The sequence below is a fragment of the Orycteropus afer genome, unplaced genomic scaffold, assembly GCF_000298275.1.
Source record: "Orycteropus afer afer isolate SDZICR_OR568_19922 unplaced genomic scaffold, OryAfe1.0 scaffold00143, whole genome shotgun sequence".
Lineage (NCBI taxonomy): Eukaryota > Metazoa > Chordata > Mammalia > Tubulidentata > Orycteropodidae > Orycteropus > Orycteropus afer.
Genome location: NW_006921730.1, coordinates 5,029,832 through 5,048,963, shown reverse-complemented (window position 1 = coordinate 5,048,963; position 19,132 = coordinate 5,029,832). Strand labels below are relative to the sequence as shown.

The 19,132-nt window shown below is 39.9% G+C and overlaps 1 protein-coding gene across 1 annotated transcript in view; it reads left to right on the top strand.

The window, feature by feature from the left end:
• LNP1 (leukemia NUP98 fusion partner 1) overlaps nt 1–19,132 on the top strand; it is a 37,790-nt gene that overhangs the window by 6,831 nt on the left and 11,827 nt on the right. The window contains exon 2 of the mRNA XM_007945783.1: nt 16,873–17,124. Within this exon, the coding sequence (XP_007943974.1) occupies nt 16,873–17,124 (252 nt within the window). The remainder of the gene's footprint in view (nt 1–16,872; nt 17,125–19,132) is intronic.

Sequence of the window (19,132 nt, the reverse complement as noted above, 5' to 3'; positions counted from 1 at the left end):
GCTTGCTGAAAGTGAAGAAGACTTAATCACTTCATGATGAAGATCAGAGACTACAGCCTTCAGAATGGATTGTACCTCAACATAAAGAAAAAAAAAATCCTCACAACTGGACCTTTAAGCAACATCATGATAAATGGAGAAAAGATAGAAGTTGTCAAAGATTTCCTTTTTCTTGGATCTACAATCAACACCCATCAAAGCAGAAGTCAAGCAATCAAATGACGTATTGCATAGGGTAAATCTGCTGAAGAAGACCTTGTGATTGTTAAGGTTGTGTGTCAACTTGGCTTGGCCATGATTCTCAGTGGTTTAGCAGTTATGATGTAGTTATCTCCCTTGCTGAGATCTGATCACCTCCATGATGAGATCTCCTATGAGCAGTATATATGGAAAAGTTTTGGCCACAGCCTGTGGCTTTCTGCTGGGTTTAGATCCTGCATTTGGCTCATCATCATCTTCAGTTCCTGGGCTTGAACCAGTGGCCTGCTGTACTGCCTGTCGTTCTGGGGATTGCTGCCTTCACAGCCTGTGAGTCAACAATATGCCATTTTACCTGCTGATCTTTGGTTTGTCAGCCTCCAAAACCAGAAGCATGCTGTATTGCCTGCCAGTCTTGAATTCATCAGCCCCTGCAGCTTTGTGAATCAAGGGAAACCTCGAGTTTGATGTTTGTCCCATAGACTTGGAACTTGTCAGCCTCTACAACTGCATGAGCCATTTCCTGAGCTAAATTTCTCTTTTTCTTTAAATATATAAGCTTCTGATTTTGCTTTTCTAAAGAGCCCAGCCCAAGACATTTGGTACTAGGTGTGGTTCTAAACCAAACCAAACTCACTGCCATTGAGTCAATTCAACTCAGCAACCTCTCCTTGAGTTTTCGAGGTGGTATCTCTATGGAAGTAGATTGCCCAATCTTCCTTCTGAGGAGTGGCTGGTGAGTTTGAACTGTCAACCTTCTGGTTAGCAGTCAAATGCCTTAGGCACTACACCAAACACAATTGTAAGGATGAGTTTTCTGAAGTTTGGTTAGTCATAAAGGCAATGATGACTCTGCCTCCATTAGTAAAGAGAGCACTGCTAATCCAAGGCATGAGGTGGAGGTGTATATATATATATATATATATATATAGAGTATATTGTGATTTGGGTGAAAGTTTACAGAGTAAATTCACTTTCTATATTGACTACAATTTACCACAATGCAACAGCTCCCATTTCACTTCTACCCCATGGTTACCTCTACCCTGTGTCCTTCCCTCCATGCACTCCTGCCCCCTGAGCTATGTCCCTGTGCATACACAACCCTTCTATTCTCCTATGATTGTTCTCTCCAAGGAGTGTATCTACCTAGTGTAAATGTTCTTCTCATATGTCTCTCTTTTGTTTGGCTGGAAGCTGCAGGTGTGGGTTCAGTTCCAGACCTGAAGGGAAGCTAGGGGTCATAGTCTCAGTGGTTCTATTAGGTTCCATCAGACCAGCAAACCTGGTCCCTTTTTTTTTCCCCCAAATGATTTTGAGTTTTGTTCTACATTGTTCTCCCACTCTATTCAGGATCTCCTACATAGATCCCTCTCCGAGTGGTTGACAGTGGTAGCTGGGCAACATCTAGTTCTTCTGGTCTCGTACAGGCTGAGGATTGCATGATGTACCAGTCATTTGGACTGTTTCCATGAATCTTTGGTTTTCTGGATTCTTCTTTCCTCTGCATGAGGAGAGACTCATCGTTGCATCTAGATGGCTGCTTGCAAGCTTTTAAGATCCAAGTCGCTACTCGCCAAAGTAGGAGGTAGAACAGTGTTTTGTGCAGTGTGTTATGCCAAATGAGCTTGATGTCTTCTGTGACTATGATCCCGAGCCCACAAGTTGTGAGGTGGAAATATTAATACACAAAATAGCACCACTAATAAATCAAGTATTGGTGAGAAGTGAGGCTCTGAGTTAGTGCATGTTTGATACTTTCCTGCAAATTTGTCAGAATGAGGAATGTAAGGAGGCTGGTTGGTTGGTCCTAATTATGCTAGAGAGAGTGGTGAAAGAATGAGATGAACTCAGGGCTTCAGAGTCACAGCTCAAGCTCCACAAAAAAGACCTCAATGTTTCCACTTGTGCCCTGAAAGAAAGTCTTATTTCTTGTAGTAACAGAGTTGATGTGAAAAACCAAACCCAGAGTCTTATCATAAGAGTGGCTGAATTACAAGACCAATTTTATCATAAGAGTGGCTGAATTACAAGACCAATTGAATTGCCAACCTTGAATGGTGTCTGAAGTTAAAGTGAGGGCATTGATTGGGAGGGAATGGGATCCTTGAACTTGTGATGGGGCCATGTAGGCAGATAATCAGGAAGCTGGGGACACTGAGCCTGTAAATTGCATTGAATCACTCCTGCCAGCAGAACCAGCCCTCTCACCTCCATCTGATGCAACTAACCCAGCTGTACCTGCTGAGTCATTGGCTAAGCTATCACCAGGGTGACACCTGGGACATTGTCTAGAGCATTGCCTGAGGCAGATGCCTTACAACAAATTGCTGAATGCTCCCAGGAACCATCCCCACCACTCAGTTTTGCTTCTAGACCTCTCACTAGACTTAAGTCCAAGTGAGCACCAAAAAGTTGAAATAAAAAATGTGACCAGGAAGAGGTACAATCCAAAGGCATTGCTGGATATTTAAAATATGTACAAACAAAAACCTGGAGAACATGTATGGGAATGGCTATTAAGGCTGTGGGATAATGATGCAAAGAACATAAAGTTGAATCAATCTGAGTTTATTGATATGGGTTCACTATGCCAGTTTTTTTATTCAGTGTTTCAGCTTGAGAGGTTAGGAGAGGATCTAACAGTTTATTTGATTGGTTTACTGAAGCATGGATTATGTGGGTGTCCACTAAGTCAAGTTGAAGTACCAGACATGCCTTGGTATAATGCAGAAGAAGGTATCCAAAGGCTTAGGGAAATTGGTGCGTTAGAAGGATTTATCAGTTTAGACACACAGACTCACACAAGAAGTGTCCAGAGCACACAACTTTTACCACTATAAAAATGAAAAAAAAACCAAAAACAAACACATTGCCATTGAGTCTATTCCAACTCATAGCGACCCCATTGGATTTCCAAAGCTGTAAATCTTTACAGAAGTAGATAACTTCATCTTCCACAGAGTGGCTAGTGGATTTAAACTCCAACCTTCTGGTTAGCAATCAAATGTCTTAGGAAATGTGCCACCAGAGTTCCTTTTTACCACTATCGTGAGGAATAAATTTGTGAAGGGCACCCCAGGATCCTTGAGGACTTCTGTGATTGCTGTCTTAGGTAATCCAGGTTTGACAGTGGGCACTGCCATGGTGTTTTCAATAGACTCATATGCATGTGATGAAGATCAAAGAAAGAGTATAGTCTTCAGTATGGATGACACGTCAACATAAAGAAAACCAAAATCCTCATAACCAGACCAATAAGCAACATCATGATAAATGGAGAAAAACTGAAGTTGTCAGGGATTTCATTTTACTTGGATCTACATTTTACTTGAAATTTTTAGGGCGATAAATCCCAAAACAGGAGGATTCACCCTCTCTCTCTCCAGGTTTATGAAAAATTTTCCCAGTAGGGCCATGCCCTGCCCCACCCACCACTGCCATGAGTACTGTAATGATGTGGTATAATGATGAGTACAGCCACCCTCAGGTCAATCAGGGATAAGAATGAAAATCTAAAATATCTTTCACTGCTTTAAATTGAGAATATGGACTGAGAACATAAAAAGAATAGGTGTTTTTTTTTAAGAGCCCATTGTTGCAGCCACTGTGCTGATCCATCTTGTTGAGGGTCTTCCGCTTTTTTGCTGATCTTTTACCAAGTATGAAATCCTTCTGCAGGGACTAGTCTATTCTGACAACATGACCAAAGCAAGTGAGATGAAGTCTGGCCATGCTTTCTTCCAAGAAGCATTCTGGCTGCACTTCTTCCAGGACAGATTTGTTCATTCTTCTGGCAGTCCATGATATTTTCAGTATTCTTCGCCACCACCATAATTCAAAGAAATCAACTCTTCTTCAGTCTTCATTATTCATTGTCCATCTTTCACATGCATATGAGGCGATTGAAAACACCGTGGCTTGGGTTAGGCCCACGTTAGTCTTGCAGGCGACATCTTGCTTCTTAACATTCTAATGAAGTTTTTGGAGCAGATTTGCCCAATGCAATTCGACATCTGATTTCTTGACTGCTACTTACATTGGTGTTCATTGTAGATCCAAGTAAACGGAAATCCCTGACAATTTCAATTTTTCTCCATTTATCATGATGTTGCTTATTGGTCCAGTTCTGAAGATTTTTGTTTACTTTACATTGAGGTGTAATCCATATTGAAGACTGCAGTCTTTGATCTTCATCAGTAAGTGCTTCAAATCATCTTCACTTTCAGCAAGTAAAGTTGTGTCATCAGCATATCACAGGTTGTTAATGAGTCTTCTTCCAGTCCTGATGCTGCATTCTTCTTATAGTCCTGTTTCTTGGATTATTTGCTCAGTGTACAGATTGAGTAGTTATGGTGAAAGGATGCAACCTTGACACACACCCTTCCTGAAATTAAACCATGCAATATCCCCTTGCTCTGTTTGAACAGCAGCCTCTTTATCTATGTACAGGTTCCTGATGAGCACAATTAGGTGTTCTAGAATTCTCATTCTTCTCGATGTTATCCATAATATGTTATGATTCACACAGTCAAAGCACAGGTAAACATCTTTCCTGTATTATTTCAGCAATGATATCCCTTATTCCACATCCTCTTCTGAATCCAGCTTGCATTTCTGGAAGTTCCTTGTCAATATACTGCTGTAACCATTTTTGAATTATCTTCAGCAAAATTTTACTTGTGTGTGATATTAATGATATTATTCAATAATTTCTACATTCTATTTGATCACCTTTCTTTGGAATGGGCACAAATATTGATCTCTTTCAGCCAGTTGGCCAGGTAGGAGTCTTCCAAATTTGTTGGAAAAGATGAGTAAATGCCTGTAGTGCTGCATCTGTTTCTTGAAACATCTCAATGGGTATTCCATCAATTCCTGGAACCTTGTTTTTCATCAATTCCTTCAGTGCAGCTTGGACTTCTTGATTATATGCTGCCTCTTGAAAGGTTGAACGTTCACCTTTTCATTTTGGTACAGTGATTCTGTGTGTATTCCTTCCATTTTCTTTTGATGCTTCCTGTATCATTCAATATTTTGCCCACAGAATCCTTCAATTTTGCAACTCAAGGTTTAAATATTTTCTTCAGTTCTTTCAGCTTGAGAAATGCTGAGCATGTTCTTCTCTTTTGGTTTTCTAACTCCAGGTCTTTGCACATTTCATTTTAGTACTTTACTTTTTCTTCTTAAGTTGCCCTTTGAAATCTTCTGTTCAGCTCTTTTATCTCATCATTTGTTCCATTCACTTTATCTACTCTCCATTCAAGAGCAAGTTTCAGAGTCTCTTCTGACAACCATTTTGGTCTTTTCTTCCTTTCCTGTCTTTTTAGTGACCATTTGCTTTCTTCATGTATGATGTTCTTGATGTCATCCCACAACTTGTCTGGTTTTTGGTCATTGGTGTTCAGTCCATCAAATCTATTCTTCAGATGATCTCTAAATTCAGGTGGGATATATTCAAGGTCATATTTTGTCTCTCATAGACTTGTTTTAATTTTCTTCAGCTTCAGCTTGAACTTGCATATGAGCAGTTGATGATCTGTTGCACAGTTGGTCCCTGGCCTCACTTTGAGTGATGATATTGAGCTTCTCCATTGCCTCTTTCCACAGATGTAGTCAATCTGAATTCTGTGTATTTCATCTGGTGAGGTCCAGGTATATAGTCATCTTTCATGTTGTTGAAAACAGGCATTTGCAATGAGTAAGTCATTGGTCTTGGAAAACTCTGTCTTGTGATCTCCAGTGTCATTTCTATTACCAGGACCATATTTTCCAAGTACTGAAGATTCTTCTTTGTTTCCAGCTTTCCCATTCCAATCACCGGTAATCATCAGTACATCTCGATAGCATGTTTGGTCAATTTCAGACTGAAGAAGTTGGTAAAAATCTTTAACTTCTTCATCTTTGGCTTTATTGGTTGGTGTATAAATTTGAATAATAATAGTATTAACTGGTCTTCCTTATAGGCATATGGATATTATCCAATCACTGACAGCATTGTATTTCAGTATTTCAGGATAGATCTTGAAACATTCTTTGTGATGATGAATGTCACTCCATTCTTCTTTATTTTGTCATTCCCAGCATAGTAGATCATATGGTTGTCTAATTCAAAATGGCCAAAACCAGTCCATTTCAGCTCACTAATGCCTAGGATATCGATCTTTATGCATTCCATTTCATTTTTGACAACTTCCAATTTTCCTACAGTCATGCTTCATTCATTCCATATTCTGATTATTAATGGATGTCTGCAGCTGTTTCTTCCCAGTTTGATTTGTGCCCCATCAGCAAATGAAAGTCCTGAAAGCTTTACTCTATCCATGTCATTAAGGTTGACTCTATGTTGACTAGGCAGCTCTTCCTCAGTTGTATTTTGAATGCCTTCCAGCCCAAGAGGCTCATTTTCTAGCACTATCCGTAGTGATACTGCCTCAGAAACCCAAGGAGGGGTTGCTATGAGTCGGGTCCGACTTGACGGCACATACAACAACAACAACGTATCAGACAATATTTCAGGGCTAAAATTTTCCAGTAATATATCAGACAGCATTTCACCACTATTCATAAGGTTTTTACTGGCCAAATTTTTGAAAAGTGGATGGCCCCTTCCTTCTTCCCAGACTGTCTTAGTCTGGAAGCTCTACTGAAACCTGTCCACCATAGGTGACCCTGCTGCTATGTGAAATACTGGTGGCAAAGCCTCCAGCCTCACAGCAGCAGGCAAGCTATCACAGTACAATAAACAGACCAGTGATTGACAGTAGCTTCTTGTATTTCAGATCATATTTGTGTTTAATTTCAATGACGGAAAATGCCATAATTCAAAGGAATAAAACTAATGATAGGATTTAGGACATCAAGAGAACGTGATAGGAAAACTTTTAGCATAATGTTCAATGTACTCATCTTCTTCTTCTTTTTTTTTTTTTTTTTCTCCTCTAGTAGATGCTAAGGTGAGGAGTTGCTAGAAAGGCAGCAAAGTGAAGTGGTTAAGAGCACAGGCTCTGGAGGTAGGCTCCCCGTGTCTTGCATTTGCTAGCTGCGTAACTCTGAGCTAGTTACTTAACCCATCTCTGTTTCAGTGCCCCATATGTACATGGTATTGATTTTCATAAGGGTGTTGTGAAGATTCAATGAGTAAAGTATAAAGCACCTGATACCTAATAAGCGCTGTCAATAACTAATATTATTATTGCAGAAAAGTCATGGGGGCAGCATCTTCTGATCTCCTCCTACCTCACAAGGGGGAAGCAGAGTCACCATCAACAGTTCAAGGCTTATTCCTATAAGGCCAGACATGCCGTAACCAATTCTGACACCAACCATCCCTCCCATGGCACTCACTACTTCTCTTCTGGGTTCAATAATTTGTTGCAGTGGCCACACAGAACTCACAGACAACACTCATGATTATGGGGTTTATTAGGGAAGTAACAGGCTACAGTTCAGGTTCAGGAACGTGCTCAGGATACATTTCTTCTATCAGGAGAATCTCCCCTCTGCTATTCCCTCAGTCTTGCCTTTCTGGCCCTTGGCCTCTTGGCCTGGCCTCTGCCCTGCTCAGGCAAGTGTTAGAAAGTTCTTTTAGCTCTGACGATAGGCACATCTATGTGCACCCCACTCCTCCAGCAAGCCTCCTGTCCAATGCCACTCAGCTTCCTCTCTGTGTGGGCCAGGCAAGCATCTGTCTTGTGCCTCTTGATTCTACTGCCTCTGTCTCTCTGCTGGGCATCTCTCTGCAGAGGAAGTCCAGTGCAAGGATCTCAGGTCCAAGGACGTGCTTCACTTCACCTCCAGCTCTTCTTTCTTTCTTTTTTTTTTTTATACTTTACTTTGTCGTCGTCGTCTTCTTCTTCTTTTTTTTTTTTTTTTAAATTGTGATTTGGGTGAAAGTTTACAGAGCAAACTCACTTTCCATACAGCAGTTCACATACATTTTGTCTGATGACATTGACAGTTTACCCCAATGCAACCCCTCCCCTCCCACTTCCTCCTGATAGTTACCTCTTCCCTGTGTCCAGCCCTCCATACACTCCTGCCCCCTGAGCTGTCTCCCAGTTCATAAACAGTCCTTCTGTTTTCCATGATTGTTCTCTCCAAGGGATGTATCTATCTCAGGTACATGTTCAACTCACATGCCTGTCTTTTGTTTGGCTAGAAGCCACAGCTGTGGGTTCAATTCCCGACATGAAGGGCAGCTAGGGACCATAGTCTCAGTGGTTCCACCAGGCTCTATCAGACCAGCAAACCTGGTCTGCCTTTTTTTTTTTTTCCAAATGATTTTGAGTTTTTTTCCATATTGTTCTCCCTCTCTATCCAGGATCTCCTACATAGATTGCCCTCTGAGTGGTTGACAGTGGTAGCCAGGCACCATCTAGTTCTTCTGGTCTCCTAGTCATATAGGCTGAGGATCACATGGTGTGCCAGTCATGAGGACTAATTTTTTTCATGAATCTTTGGTTATCTTCATTCCTTTTTGCTCTGAAGCTCTTCTTTCTTGATAGCAGTGAGATCTTCCCTCTCTGCCTCTAGGAAGGCTCATTTTAAGCCTGGCAGTGTGACAAAACTACCAATCCCAATATCAGAGTTCCACACACCTTCTTTGCATGGTCCCACCCAGTAATCCAGTGGGAATTACAAAGACTATAGCAAAGTAATTCAATGTACCACAATTATTCTCTCAGAAGTGCTGAAACTTGAAAATTTTTTTCTAGATGCTTTCAGTTAGTTACTGCAAAGATTCTAGTCTTTTATTTTGCCTTTCTCTCACTGTCTCTAGTTTCCCAGTTTCTTTAATATTACAATGAGAAGATAGTCAGTAATTGTAATTTTATATTGAAGATTGGCAAACGGTATATGTTCATACCAAGAGTGATGACCATTGACAGTGGAGAATTAGTGGAGAAAATATTACTATAGAAGAAGGAATTTAATGTCATTTGGGGTTATAATCTCAGTGGCATGTGGTTTAGATGAGCTTAGGTTGGCTCCTTAGCTTCTGTATGCATGAAAAAAGCCCTTGAATTACTCTCTAGGAGAAGGTTCTAAGTGCCCTAGCCATGGAGTATTGTAGGCCCCAAGCAGTATCTTCTTATAGCTCTCCTGTGTCTAGCTAGTTTATGGCTTATGTTTCTGGTCTTGACGACAGTTTCACAGTGATTTGCTGTGTAACTACAGCATGCCAGAAGGGAAATTTATTCATTTTCCCAATTAAAGTTTTTACTGATTAATTTAAAACATCCTTTAGGGAAACATGGTACTAAGCTTATCTTTATTATTTTTAAAAGACCTATAATTTATCAGCAAAACATTTGAACATTTGTTTTGCCTGATGCTGTTTCCATATACAGTTAGTTGACTCATTTACAGTCCTCTTGCTCTGATGACATTACATTATGTTCTAAAACATTCCTTACACAAAATTCTTTCAGATGAGCTCCTTAAGACCTACAGATTATTATTTTTTACTTTTGTAATAGAATTCTGTTAAAATTGATCCATCATTAAAGGTCACATTTATGTGAAGTTTCATATATAAATAAAATGAAGTTCTTGCCTCTGTTGAAGAGAAAGGCACTAATTGCATTCACTTAATATAGGAAAGAGATGGTGCATGCAGAGACTCACCAGTTAATCTCTCCAGTGAGGTCACTAGTCACAGAAATCTTAGGCAAGTCACTTAATGTCATTAAGATTCATTTTCTTCCTCTGTAAAAGGGGAAGAATTACTCCTACATAGGAACTGTTCTGAGTCTAGAGACCAAGGCCTTGGTACTCAGAGTGCCAGGACACTAAGAATATGGATCTTATATCCCAGCACCTAGACCTTTCTTCTCATTGTTTCTCATTTTGTTGTTATTAATTTGTTCAGCAGGCAGGAGGGGTACAGTTGAAGGGTTATTGCAGTTAAAGCCAGGATAAAGAACATCAGGGAGTTAAGCTCTTGCGGTGAACATATTGCATAATCAATTTCTTCTTAAATAGCCAATGTTCATTGCAGCACTGTTCACAATAGTCAAAAGGTGGAAACAACCTAAATGCCCATCAACAGATGAATGGATAAGCAAAATGTGGTATATACATATAGCCATAAAGAGAGATGGCATCTTGATACATGTGACAATATGGCTGAATCTTGAAAACATCATGCTGAATGAAATAAGTCAGTCACAAAAAGACAAATAATGTTTGATTTTGCTTATGTGAAATAAGCAAATGCATAGAGACCAAAGTTCATTTGTAGTTACCAAGGTTGGGAGGGAGGAGGAAAGTAGGAGTCTTTGATTAGGAGGCATTGAGTTTTGTTAACGGGGGTGGAATAGTTCAGAAATGCATAGTGATGATACTTGTACTACATGATGAATATAATTAATGTCACTGAATTGTACGTGTAAAAAATGTTGCATTGACAAATGTTGTGTATGTTTTTACCACAATTAAAATATATAACTATTATTATTATTATTTTAGAAGTGCTGAAACTTAAAGATTTTGATTATGACTTGGGGTTAGAGGGTACACAGGATTTTTCTTTGACAGACAGTGTTTCTTGGGACAATGTTTCCTGGAAACAGCTACATGGTTTAGAGCACTCTCCTGTAATCAGAGTCACTGGGCAGTTACTGCACTGTAAGTCAGTGCCTGCTGCACACACTGTAGCCTGGGATCCCAGGAACCCATCTGGTGAGCTCATGGTATGAGAAGATCCTGGCCTGTGTGCCAAGGCTTACTTCACAATGTAGGAGATAGACAGATAAGTCGAGTCCATGGCAGTGGGGGAAAAACAAAAGATGTATTTTGAAAAAATAATCTATTTAAGGCATTGTGTTTGTGAGTAAATTACATGAGAAATGCATATAAAATTCCAAAAATAGAGCTCATATAATAAATAAATATTTTTAAAAGTGGGAGTATCCCCCTGTTTTTAAGCCTGGTTCCCACAAAGTCACACACCAAAACAAAAAACAAACTGAGATATCTCCATAAGGAGATAGTAAGTGTATGCTTTATTTATACATTGACCAAAATTCTTGTCATTCTTCTCAGACCTTTATGGAATAGAAGAGGACATTTATGGAACATGTGCATTTCACTCCCAATCTCAAATTCTTTAAGTATTGTTTTTTCCTGATAATATAACCTCTGATCATCCTTCAGATTGTAGCTCAATCATCATACCTTCACAGAAGTCTTCCCTGACTCCCAAAACTCTCTAGCATTCACTCAAATATACATAATTTTGCCCTGTTATACCTTCTCACTGCACCCTGAGTATTGTTGTTGTTGTTGTTATGTGCTGTTGAGTCAGACCCGACTCATAGCGACTCCTCCTTAGGTTTCTGAGGCAACATCACTACGGAAGTAGATTGCTCCATCTTCCTTCTGAGGAGTGGCTGGTGGGTTTGAACTGCCAGCCTTCTGGTTAGCAGTCAAGTGCCTTAGCCACTATGCTACCAGAGCACCCTGAGTATACTCTTTCTTTATAGCATTTAGCCAAGTGTGTAGGCATATGTCCTACTTGGTTAATGTCACTCTCCCATACAAAAAAGGAAACATTGTGCCTTTTTGCCCTTGCCTAATCCACAGCACCTACATGATCCACAGATCATGTCTGATCTACAGTACAATGGACTAATATATAGAGATTTATTTTTTTAGCAGCCTTATAAATCTTTAATCATATATCTGATTATTGTTTGAGAGTAAGATTCTAAATATGCAATGACTGGATCTAAGGAAGCAAGTATTTTAAGCCTCTTGACACATGATGAAGGAGACTTGGTGGCATAGTTGTTAAGGGCTCAGCTACTAACCAAAAGGTCAGTGGTTTGAACCCACTAGCAATTCTGTAGGAGAACGATGAGGCAGACTGCTTCTGTAAAGATTGGAAACCCTACAGAGCAGTTGTACTCTGTTTTATAAGATCACTATGAGTTGGAATTGACTCAATGGCAATTGAGATTAAAAAAAAAAAATTTTGACACATGATGCTACTGGCTTCTGGGAAGGCTGTCCACAATTATATTTCCACCAACAAATGATGACACTCCCTGTCTCACTGCACTCTTGACAGTATTGGTGTCATTAAAAAACCTTTTTTTTTCCCCTAACCTGAAAGGTGAAATTGTGTCTTTTTTCATTTTACATGCTTTTGACAATTCGTGTACATAATTGTTAGTATTTAGTGTTTCCTTTTCTTTCATTCTCTCTCTCCCTCCTTCTCTCTCTCTCTGTCTCTCTATATTTATACATATATATATTTAATTAACCCATTTAACATATGTTTAATGAACTTATGTTTAATGAACTTATAAGGCAAGGTGCTGGGTACTGAGATTATAGCAGAGAGTAACACATAGTGCTGACATGACTGATCATACAATCTAAAAATTACCCAAATTATTGATCACCTATATGGAGCATCTAAGAGGCCTGAATCCATCAGAGTGGCAGAACAGGCTTTTTTGGGGAAATGCAGTTTCATCTGAGACTGAGGGATGATGAGGCATTAGTGAGGCAAAGGTTGGATACTGTGGATGAGGTTCCAGGCAGAGGGGCAGCCTGTGAAAGAGCCTGTGGTGAGGAGGAGCAGGTGAGCTGGAGGAACTGACTGCAGGCAGGTGAGGCTTTGTCACTGAATGGGACAGGTGTTGCAAGATGAAAAGGTGATCAGATATGAGACTTTTCTTTTAGTCATTCTGGTTGTTGTGGGAGTAATGAAATAAACAAGAGTGAATACATGATATGTGCTCTCAGGAAGGTACTGCTGTAATCTGGTAAAAGATAATGTTGGTTTGGACTAGGGTAATGACAGTGGCACTGGAAAGAAGTGGAGGCTTTTGAGAGACACTTAAGAGGTAGAATTTGTTGACTTGGAAATTGACTCCCACGGTGCGGCCTGAGTAATCGGGTAAGTAGTGGTGCCATCTTCTGAGTTAGGGGACACTGCAAGAGTAGGTTTGGGAGGAGAAATGATGTTCTGGTTTCCTAGTACTGCTCTGACAAGGATATACCACAAATGGATGGCCTTAACAAATAGGAGTTTATTCTTTTACAGTTCAGGAGGCTAGAAGTCCAAATTAAAAGTGCCAGGCTCTAGGGGCTGGGTGAAAGCCCCTCAGCCTTGGGCTTCAGCTCCACCTCCAGCTCCCGGCTCACTGAAGCTAGAGGCTTTTCTTCACTCAGACAGCTGCTGGCTGCTGAGGCTGCCGAGCCCAAGGTTGATAAGTAAAAAAGGCAAAGTCCTGATGTTATCAAACCACATGGCAGGCCATTAATTCAAGCCCATTGTAAGTCCCAAGGTCTGCAGAGCATGGCAGGCTGTTGAACAATGACACGGCTACATGCTGGGTCCAAGCGTGCCATATGCTATAGACCATTCCCCAAGGCTTCTGCTTATATACAGGAAGCAAACCACATTCCCTAAGGCAGCTACTCAGCTACTCCCAGTAGATTCCACCATGGAGTTGATTACCAGTCTCATCATGGGGAATACTACATCCAGCTGCCCAGCCACTCAATCAGGCCCAGCCAAGCTGACACACAAACGAACGACCACAATTCCACCTCTTGTCAGCTTGGCACCTTACACATCTTCAATGGGTGGCATCTGTACAGATCTACTTCACTGGGTGGCTCTAGTTCCCTAGTTCCTGAGTGGTGACCTCACTCCCTTGGCCTGGTGGGCCCCATTCCTCTCCCTCTAGGGGATGGCAGCCCTGCCCCCTCATTCTTGGCCAGCGGCTATGGCTCCATCCCACTGGCTCACATGAACGAGCACCCCCACACTCCAGAGTTGGTGAGGGCCTGGCTCTTTGAAACCTAGGGGGCTGTGGTCATTCCACTCCCAAAGGCCATGGTCCTACTCTTTCAGGCTGAGGCAGCTCTGCTTCTGTTTCCTTGGTCTCTCTGCTTCTGCTGATTAAAGCTGAAGGCAACCCACTCTTCTGGAAAAACCTACCCAAAAAGGACTGGGTTTTCTTGCTCTGTGGGCCGGCCAACCTGCTATTTCATTTCATGCCAGTCTCTTTTACCAATTAACACCTGAAGGCAGCCCACTCCACCAGGAAGCCGCCTACCCAATGGCACCCAGCTTTCTTCTCCGTGGGCTGGTAAGCCTGTTGCTGTTTAATGCCAGTCTCTGGGCTCTGCTACTGCTGTCTGTCATGCTGGTCTCTCTGCTGGTATCTCTCTGCCAGTCTCGTGGCTCTGCTTCTGCCTTCTCTCATGCCATATGCCAGGTCTCTCTGCCAGGGTCTCGGGTCAAGGACACACTCCACTCCTGTTTCCAGATTCTAGGCATCTGTCAGAGCAGCACCCCACTCTCTTGGTACCATATTCTACCACAAATGATGAGTTCAGACTTGGACTATTCAAAATGGGTTCCTATATGATACCAAGAGAAGAAGCTGAGTGGGCAGAAGCTTAGAGGAGAGGCATGAGCTAATGATATAAATTAGGAAACCATCAGCTAGAAATTCAAAACTAGGGATGAGATATTTAGGAAGTCAGTGAAAAGTAAGAAAGAAAGGGAAGGAAAACTAATCTAGAACCTGGAGTAATGCCAACAATTGTGGGCAAATTGAAGGGAGAAGTGACCAAATGAGTCTAAGGAACTGTGCAGAAGGTCAAAGGGAAACCAAGAGGGTGCAGTTGTAAAGAAGTCAAGGGAAAAGAGTGTTTCCAGAAGGGACCAATGGGCAATGAGTTGAATGTTAGTTGTATTAGTTTCCTAGAGCACTACAAAGTGTAGGTGGCTCAAAACAACATGAATTCATTGTCTCACAGTTCTGGAGATCAAAATTCCTGAAATAAAGTGTCATCAGGGCCATGCTCTCTCTGAAAGGCTCTAGAAGAAGATTCTTCCTTTCCTCTTCCTAGCTTCTAGCAGTGCCTAGAAATCTCTTGTGTTCTTGCCTTGTAGATACATCACTCCAATTTCTACCTCGGTCTTCACATGTTCATTTTCCTTCTGTATCTGTGTCTCTTCTCTTTTTATAAGGACACCATTCACATTAGATTATCATCCACTCTACTTCAGAATGATCTCATGTTAACCTAAAAGGTAATATCTTCAAAGACCCTTTTTGTAAACAGTGTCTCATTCAGAAGTACCAGGGTTTAGGACTTTAACATATTTTTTAAAGACATAATTCAATCTATAACTCTACTGCATAAGTAAGATAAAACCCACAAAGTATCTACAGAATTTGGTAACATGGACAGTATTATGGATTAAATTATGTCCCCCCAAAATATATATAGGCTTGACTAAGCTATGATTCTCAGTGTTATGTTATCCAATGTTTTGTGATCTGATGTAATTATCTTATGTGTTGTAAATCCTAACCTCTATGAAGTTAATGAAGGAACTCTGGTGGTACAGTATCTAAGGCATTTGACTGCTAACCAGAGGGTTGGTAGCTCAAACCCACCAGCCGCTCCACAGAAGGAAGATGGGGCAATCTACTTCCATAAAGATTTACCACCTCAGAAACCCAAAGGGATTTGCTATGAGTGGGAATTGACTCGATGTCAGTGAATGAGTGTGATGAAGTTAATGAGCCAGAATTAGAGGCAGTTATGTTAATGAGGCAGGATACAATCTACAGGATTAGTTTGTATCTTGAGTCATTCTCTTTTGAAATATAAGAGATTAAACAAGCCAGCAGAGATGAGAGGAGCATAAGTATAACACCAAGAAAGAAGAGTCAGGAGTGACATGCATCCTTTGAACCAGGGTCTCTGTGCTGTGAACCTTCTAGACCCTGGGGAATGTTGATCCCAAGACAGGAGGGAGATCGCCAAGGGATGCCAAGCCCACAAGATGCTGAAAGGAGACAAGGACCTTCCCTTAGAGCAGGCAGAGAGAGAATCTTCCCCAGAGCTGGCATCTTGATTCAGACTTCTAGCCTCTTAAACTCTTTGTTAAAGCTATCTACTTGTGGTCTGTCTGTTATAGGAACACTAGATAATAAGGCAGACATCAATATCCTAATCAAAAGTAGTTATGGGTACAAAAGTCAAATTGGAGTGGCTTGGGGTGTGAGAGAAATTGGGAAGCAAGTGTCACAATTCTTTCAAGAAGTTTAGCTTCTTTGAAGAACTGTTTATCCTTTGATTATTTGCCAGTTGAGATTTTAGCATTGATGTTACTGCATTATATGACCTCTATGTCTGTCTGTGTGACATATACCTATTTATTTTCAAGATAGTAGGTTTGTTTATTTATTTATTTTTATGTACCTTTTAATTTTGTTGGCATTGCTTTTGGTGCACATTGGCTTTAATTTTATATAGTCAAATTATTTTTTTCCATATGACTTATTTTATTGCTCTTTTGCCTAGAAATCGTTTTTTTGTATAAAAATTACATAAGTAATTACCTTGTATTATTTCTTAAATATTTGTCTTTTCTTTTTTATTAAAATAAAAATAAAGAATTTATTTTTAAATATCAATTTGAGTTTGGAAAGCTTCCAGTTAACTGCTATAATTGTGGAATAATGCACATTGAGATATTCTGCTAAATGTTTTATTGCTTCATTATAGAAGAAAGATCTTACTGATTATGAAGATAAAATTTCAGTTCAGTATAAGATTTGTTTAGTTAATAGCTTATGAATGTTCTGTTTCTGTGAAAGTATGGCACAATCTCTTTATGTTGTAAAGATTTTCATGCTTTATTACCATTTTCCCCAGCTTCCCAAAATTACATCATCTGACCACCATCCTAGAAGGCATTCTCATGAGGACCAGGAATTCCAACGTCGTACCCACATGAGGAATTACAGAAAATGCTCAGGAGATGAATCGTTAAAGGAGCCACTGGAATCAAAAGGAAGATCCCATTCAAAAATTCAGGGATTTTCAGAGTCCTTTGAACAGCAACTGTGCTTTAGAACCAAATGCTCTGTCTCTTTGGTATGTAATAGAACTAGTACATGTTAAAACCATTTCAGAAAAGGCAAAAAAATCTAAAGCATTCATGCCGTATACATTTGAGGAAAACAAATCTAAATTCTTCTCATTTACCACTTCTTGTTGATGAGACCTTTGAAAAATGACACCCAGTTTAAGATAGCCCAAATGCACATAGATTTTTAAAATTTTATTGAGTACATTTGGTGTAGGAAGAATTAACCAGTACTGATTTTGTTACTGAGGTCTTCTAGTTCTTTGAGCCTGCTTTCCTCACTCTGACTGTAAATAATTATGTCTCATTCTTTTTTGACTATTTGAAGAAGAGAAAAACTGCCCCTACTGCTGCTCTCCTTTGATATTTAATACAGTAACAAATAGTTTATGATTGTGTTTCATTTTCTTTGTACTTTCAATAAGAAGGAACTCTCTGGATAGTGTCTACTGAGTATCTAGGAGTAGGAATGATCCATATGTTCATAGTGACCAAGTGGAAGTCTAAGTCGAACATGAAGATGAGACAGGCATGAATGGAGAGGAAGAGTAAAAACTACACTGATAACAAAGTTGATACACAAAGTAATAGATTAAAGATAAAATAATTTGTGGGTAGTTTTCAACTCTGCAACATGCTCAATTAGTGACCCTGAAAAAAATACTTTTTTTTTTTTTTGGTGGGTCTCTGTTTTTTTTTGTTTTGTTTTGTTTGTTTGCAAAATAGGAATAATAATAGGTAGTAGGCAGAGCAAATAATGAAGCCTAGGTGTATTAGCTCTTGGTTCTTGAGCTGTACTCTGTGAATGCACAGATGAGGACACTTAGGTGTTTTCTATATACCTGAACATCTGGGTACAATGCCCCTACCTAGCAGCGGTGGTTGTTGGGACTGTCACTATACATCTTTGACTCCCAGTTGGCACCTCATTTTTGCTTGGAGTGACCCTGCATGTCTATGATTTTCATTGAGTAGGCTGCTCTTTCCACCTGCTCATAAGAAGGGTAAGGGAGGAAGAATAGTTAAGAGCTGACAGTGTTACCAAGAGTTCCTGTTTTGTCTTTTCTTTTTACTATTTATTTTGATATGATTCAGGCTTAAAGAAGTATTGCAAAGGATTCCATATAATATTCACCTGGATGCCCCCAAGTGTTAACATGCATCCTAGCTGTAACACAAATACCACAAGTGGGTGGTTTAAAAGAATGGAAATTTGTTTTCTCACAGTTCTGGAGACTGAAAGTCGAAATCAGGACTTAAGCTGTGTCAGTTCTTTCCTTGTCTGGAGCTCAGACATTCCTTGGTCCCTTGGCTTATAGAGGAGCCTCACATGTCATCTGTCTTCCCCAGGATGTGTTTGCTTCAGTGTCTAATCTGTAATGTTTATAACTTGGAAATAGTTAAGTTTAGGACACACTCTACGTGGATATGGCCCCATTAACATCACAAAGAAAAACTAATTCCCAAGTGGGATTATATCCACAAGTATAGAGGTTAGATTCCAACATGCATTTTGGGGGACAAAATTCAATCCATAAAAATGTGTTATTACATTTGCACATGCTCTCTCTCTTTCTCTCCCTCTGTCTTTCCCACCTCCACACAAGGACACAAGATATTCCTTTACACAACCGTAGTACAATTATTAAACTCAGGAAATCAACACTGATACAATACTATTATCTAATCCATAGACCTTATTCATATTTTGCCAATTGTCCCAATAGTATTCTTTACAGAGAAATTCCAAATCAAGTTTCACATATCTTTATTTTAATCTGGAGCAATTTCTCAGTCTCTTTTTGACTTTTTTTTTTTTTTCTCTCTTTATGAGTACAAGCCAGCTATTTTAAAAAAATAGTCCCTAATTTGAATTTATCTGATATTCTTCATGATTCAAATTATGAACTTTTGGCAGGATTAAAACAGAAGTGAAAGAATTGCTATTTTAAAACTGACATGTTGAAGTGTATATCAATATGTTGTTGTTGGTGTTGTTATTTGCCGTCCAGTCGG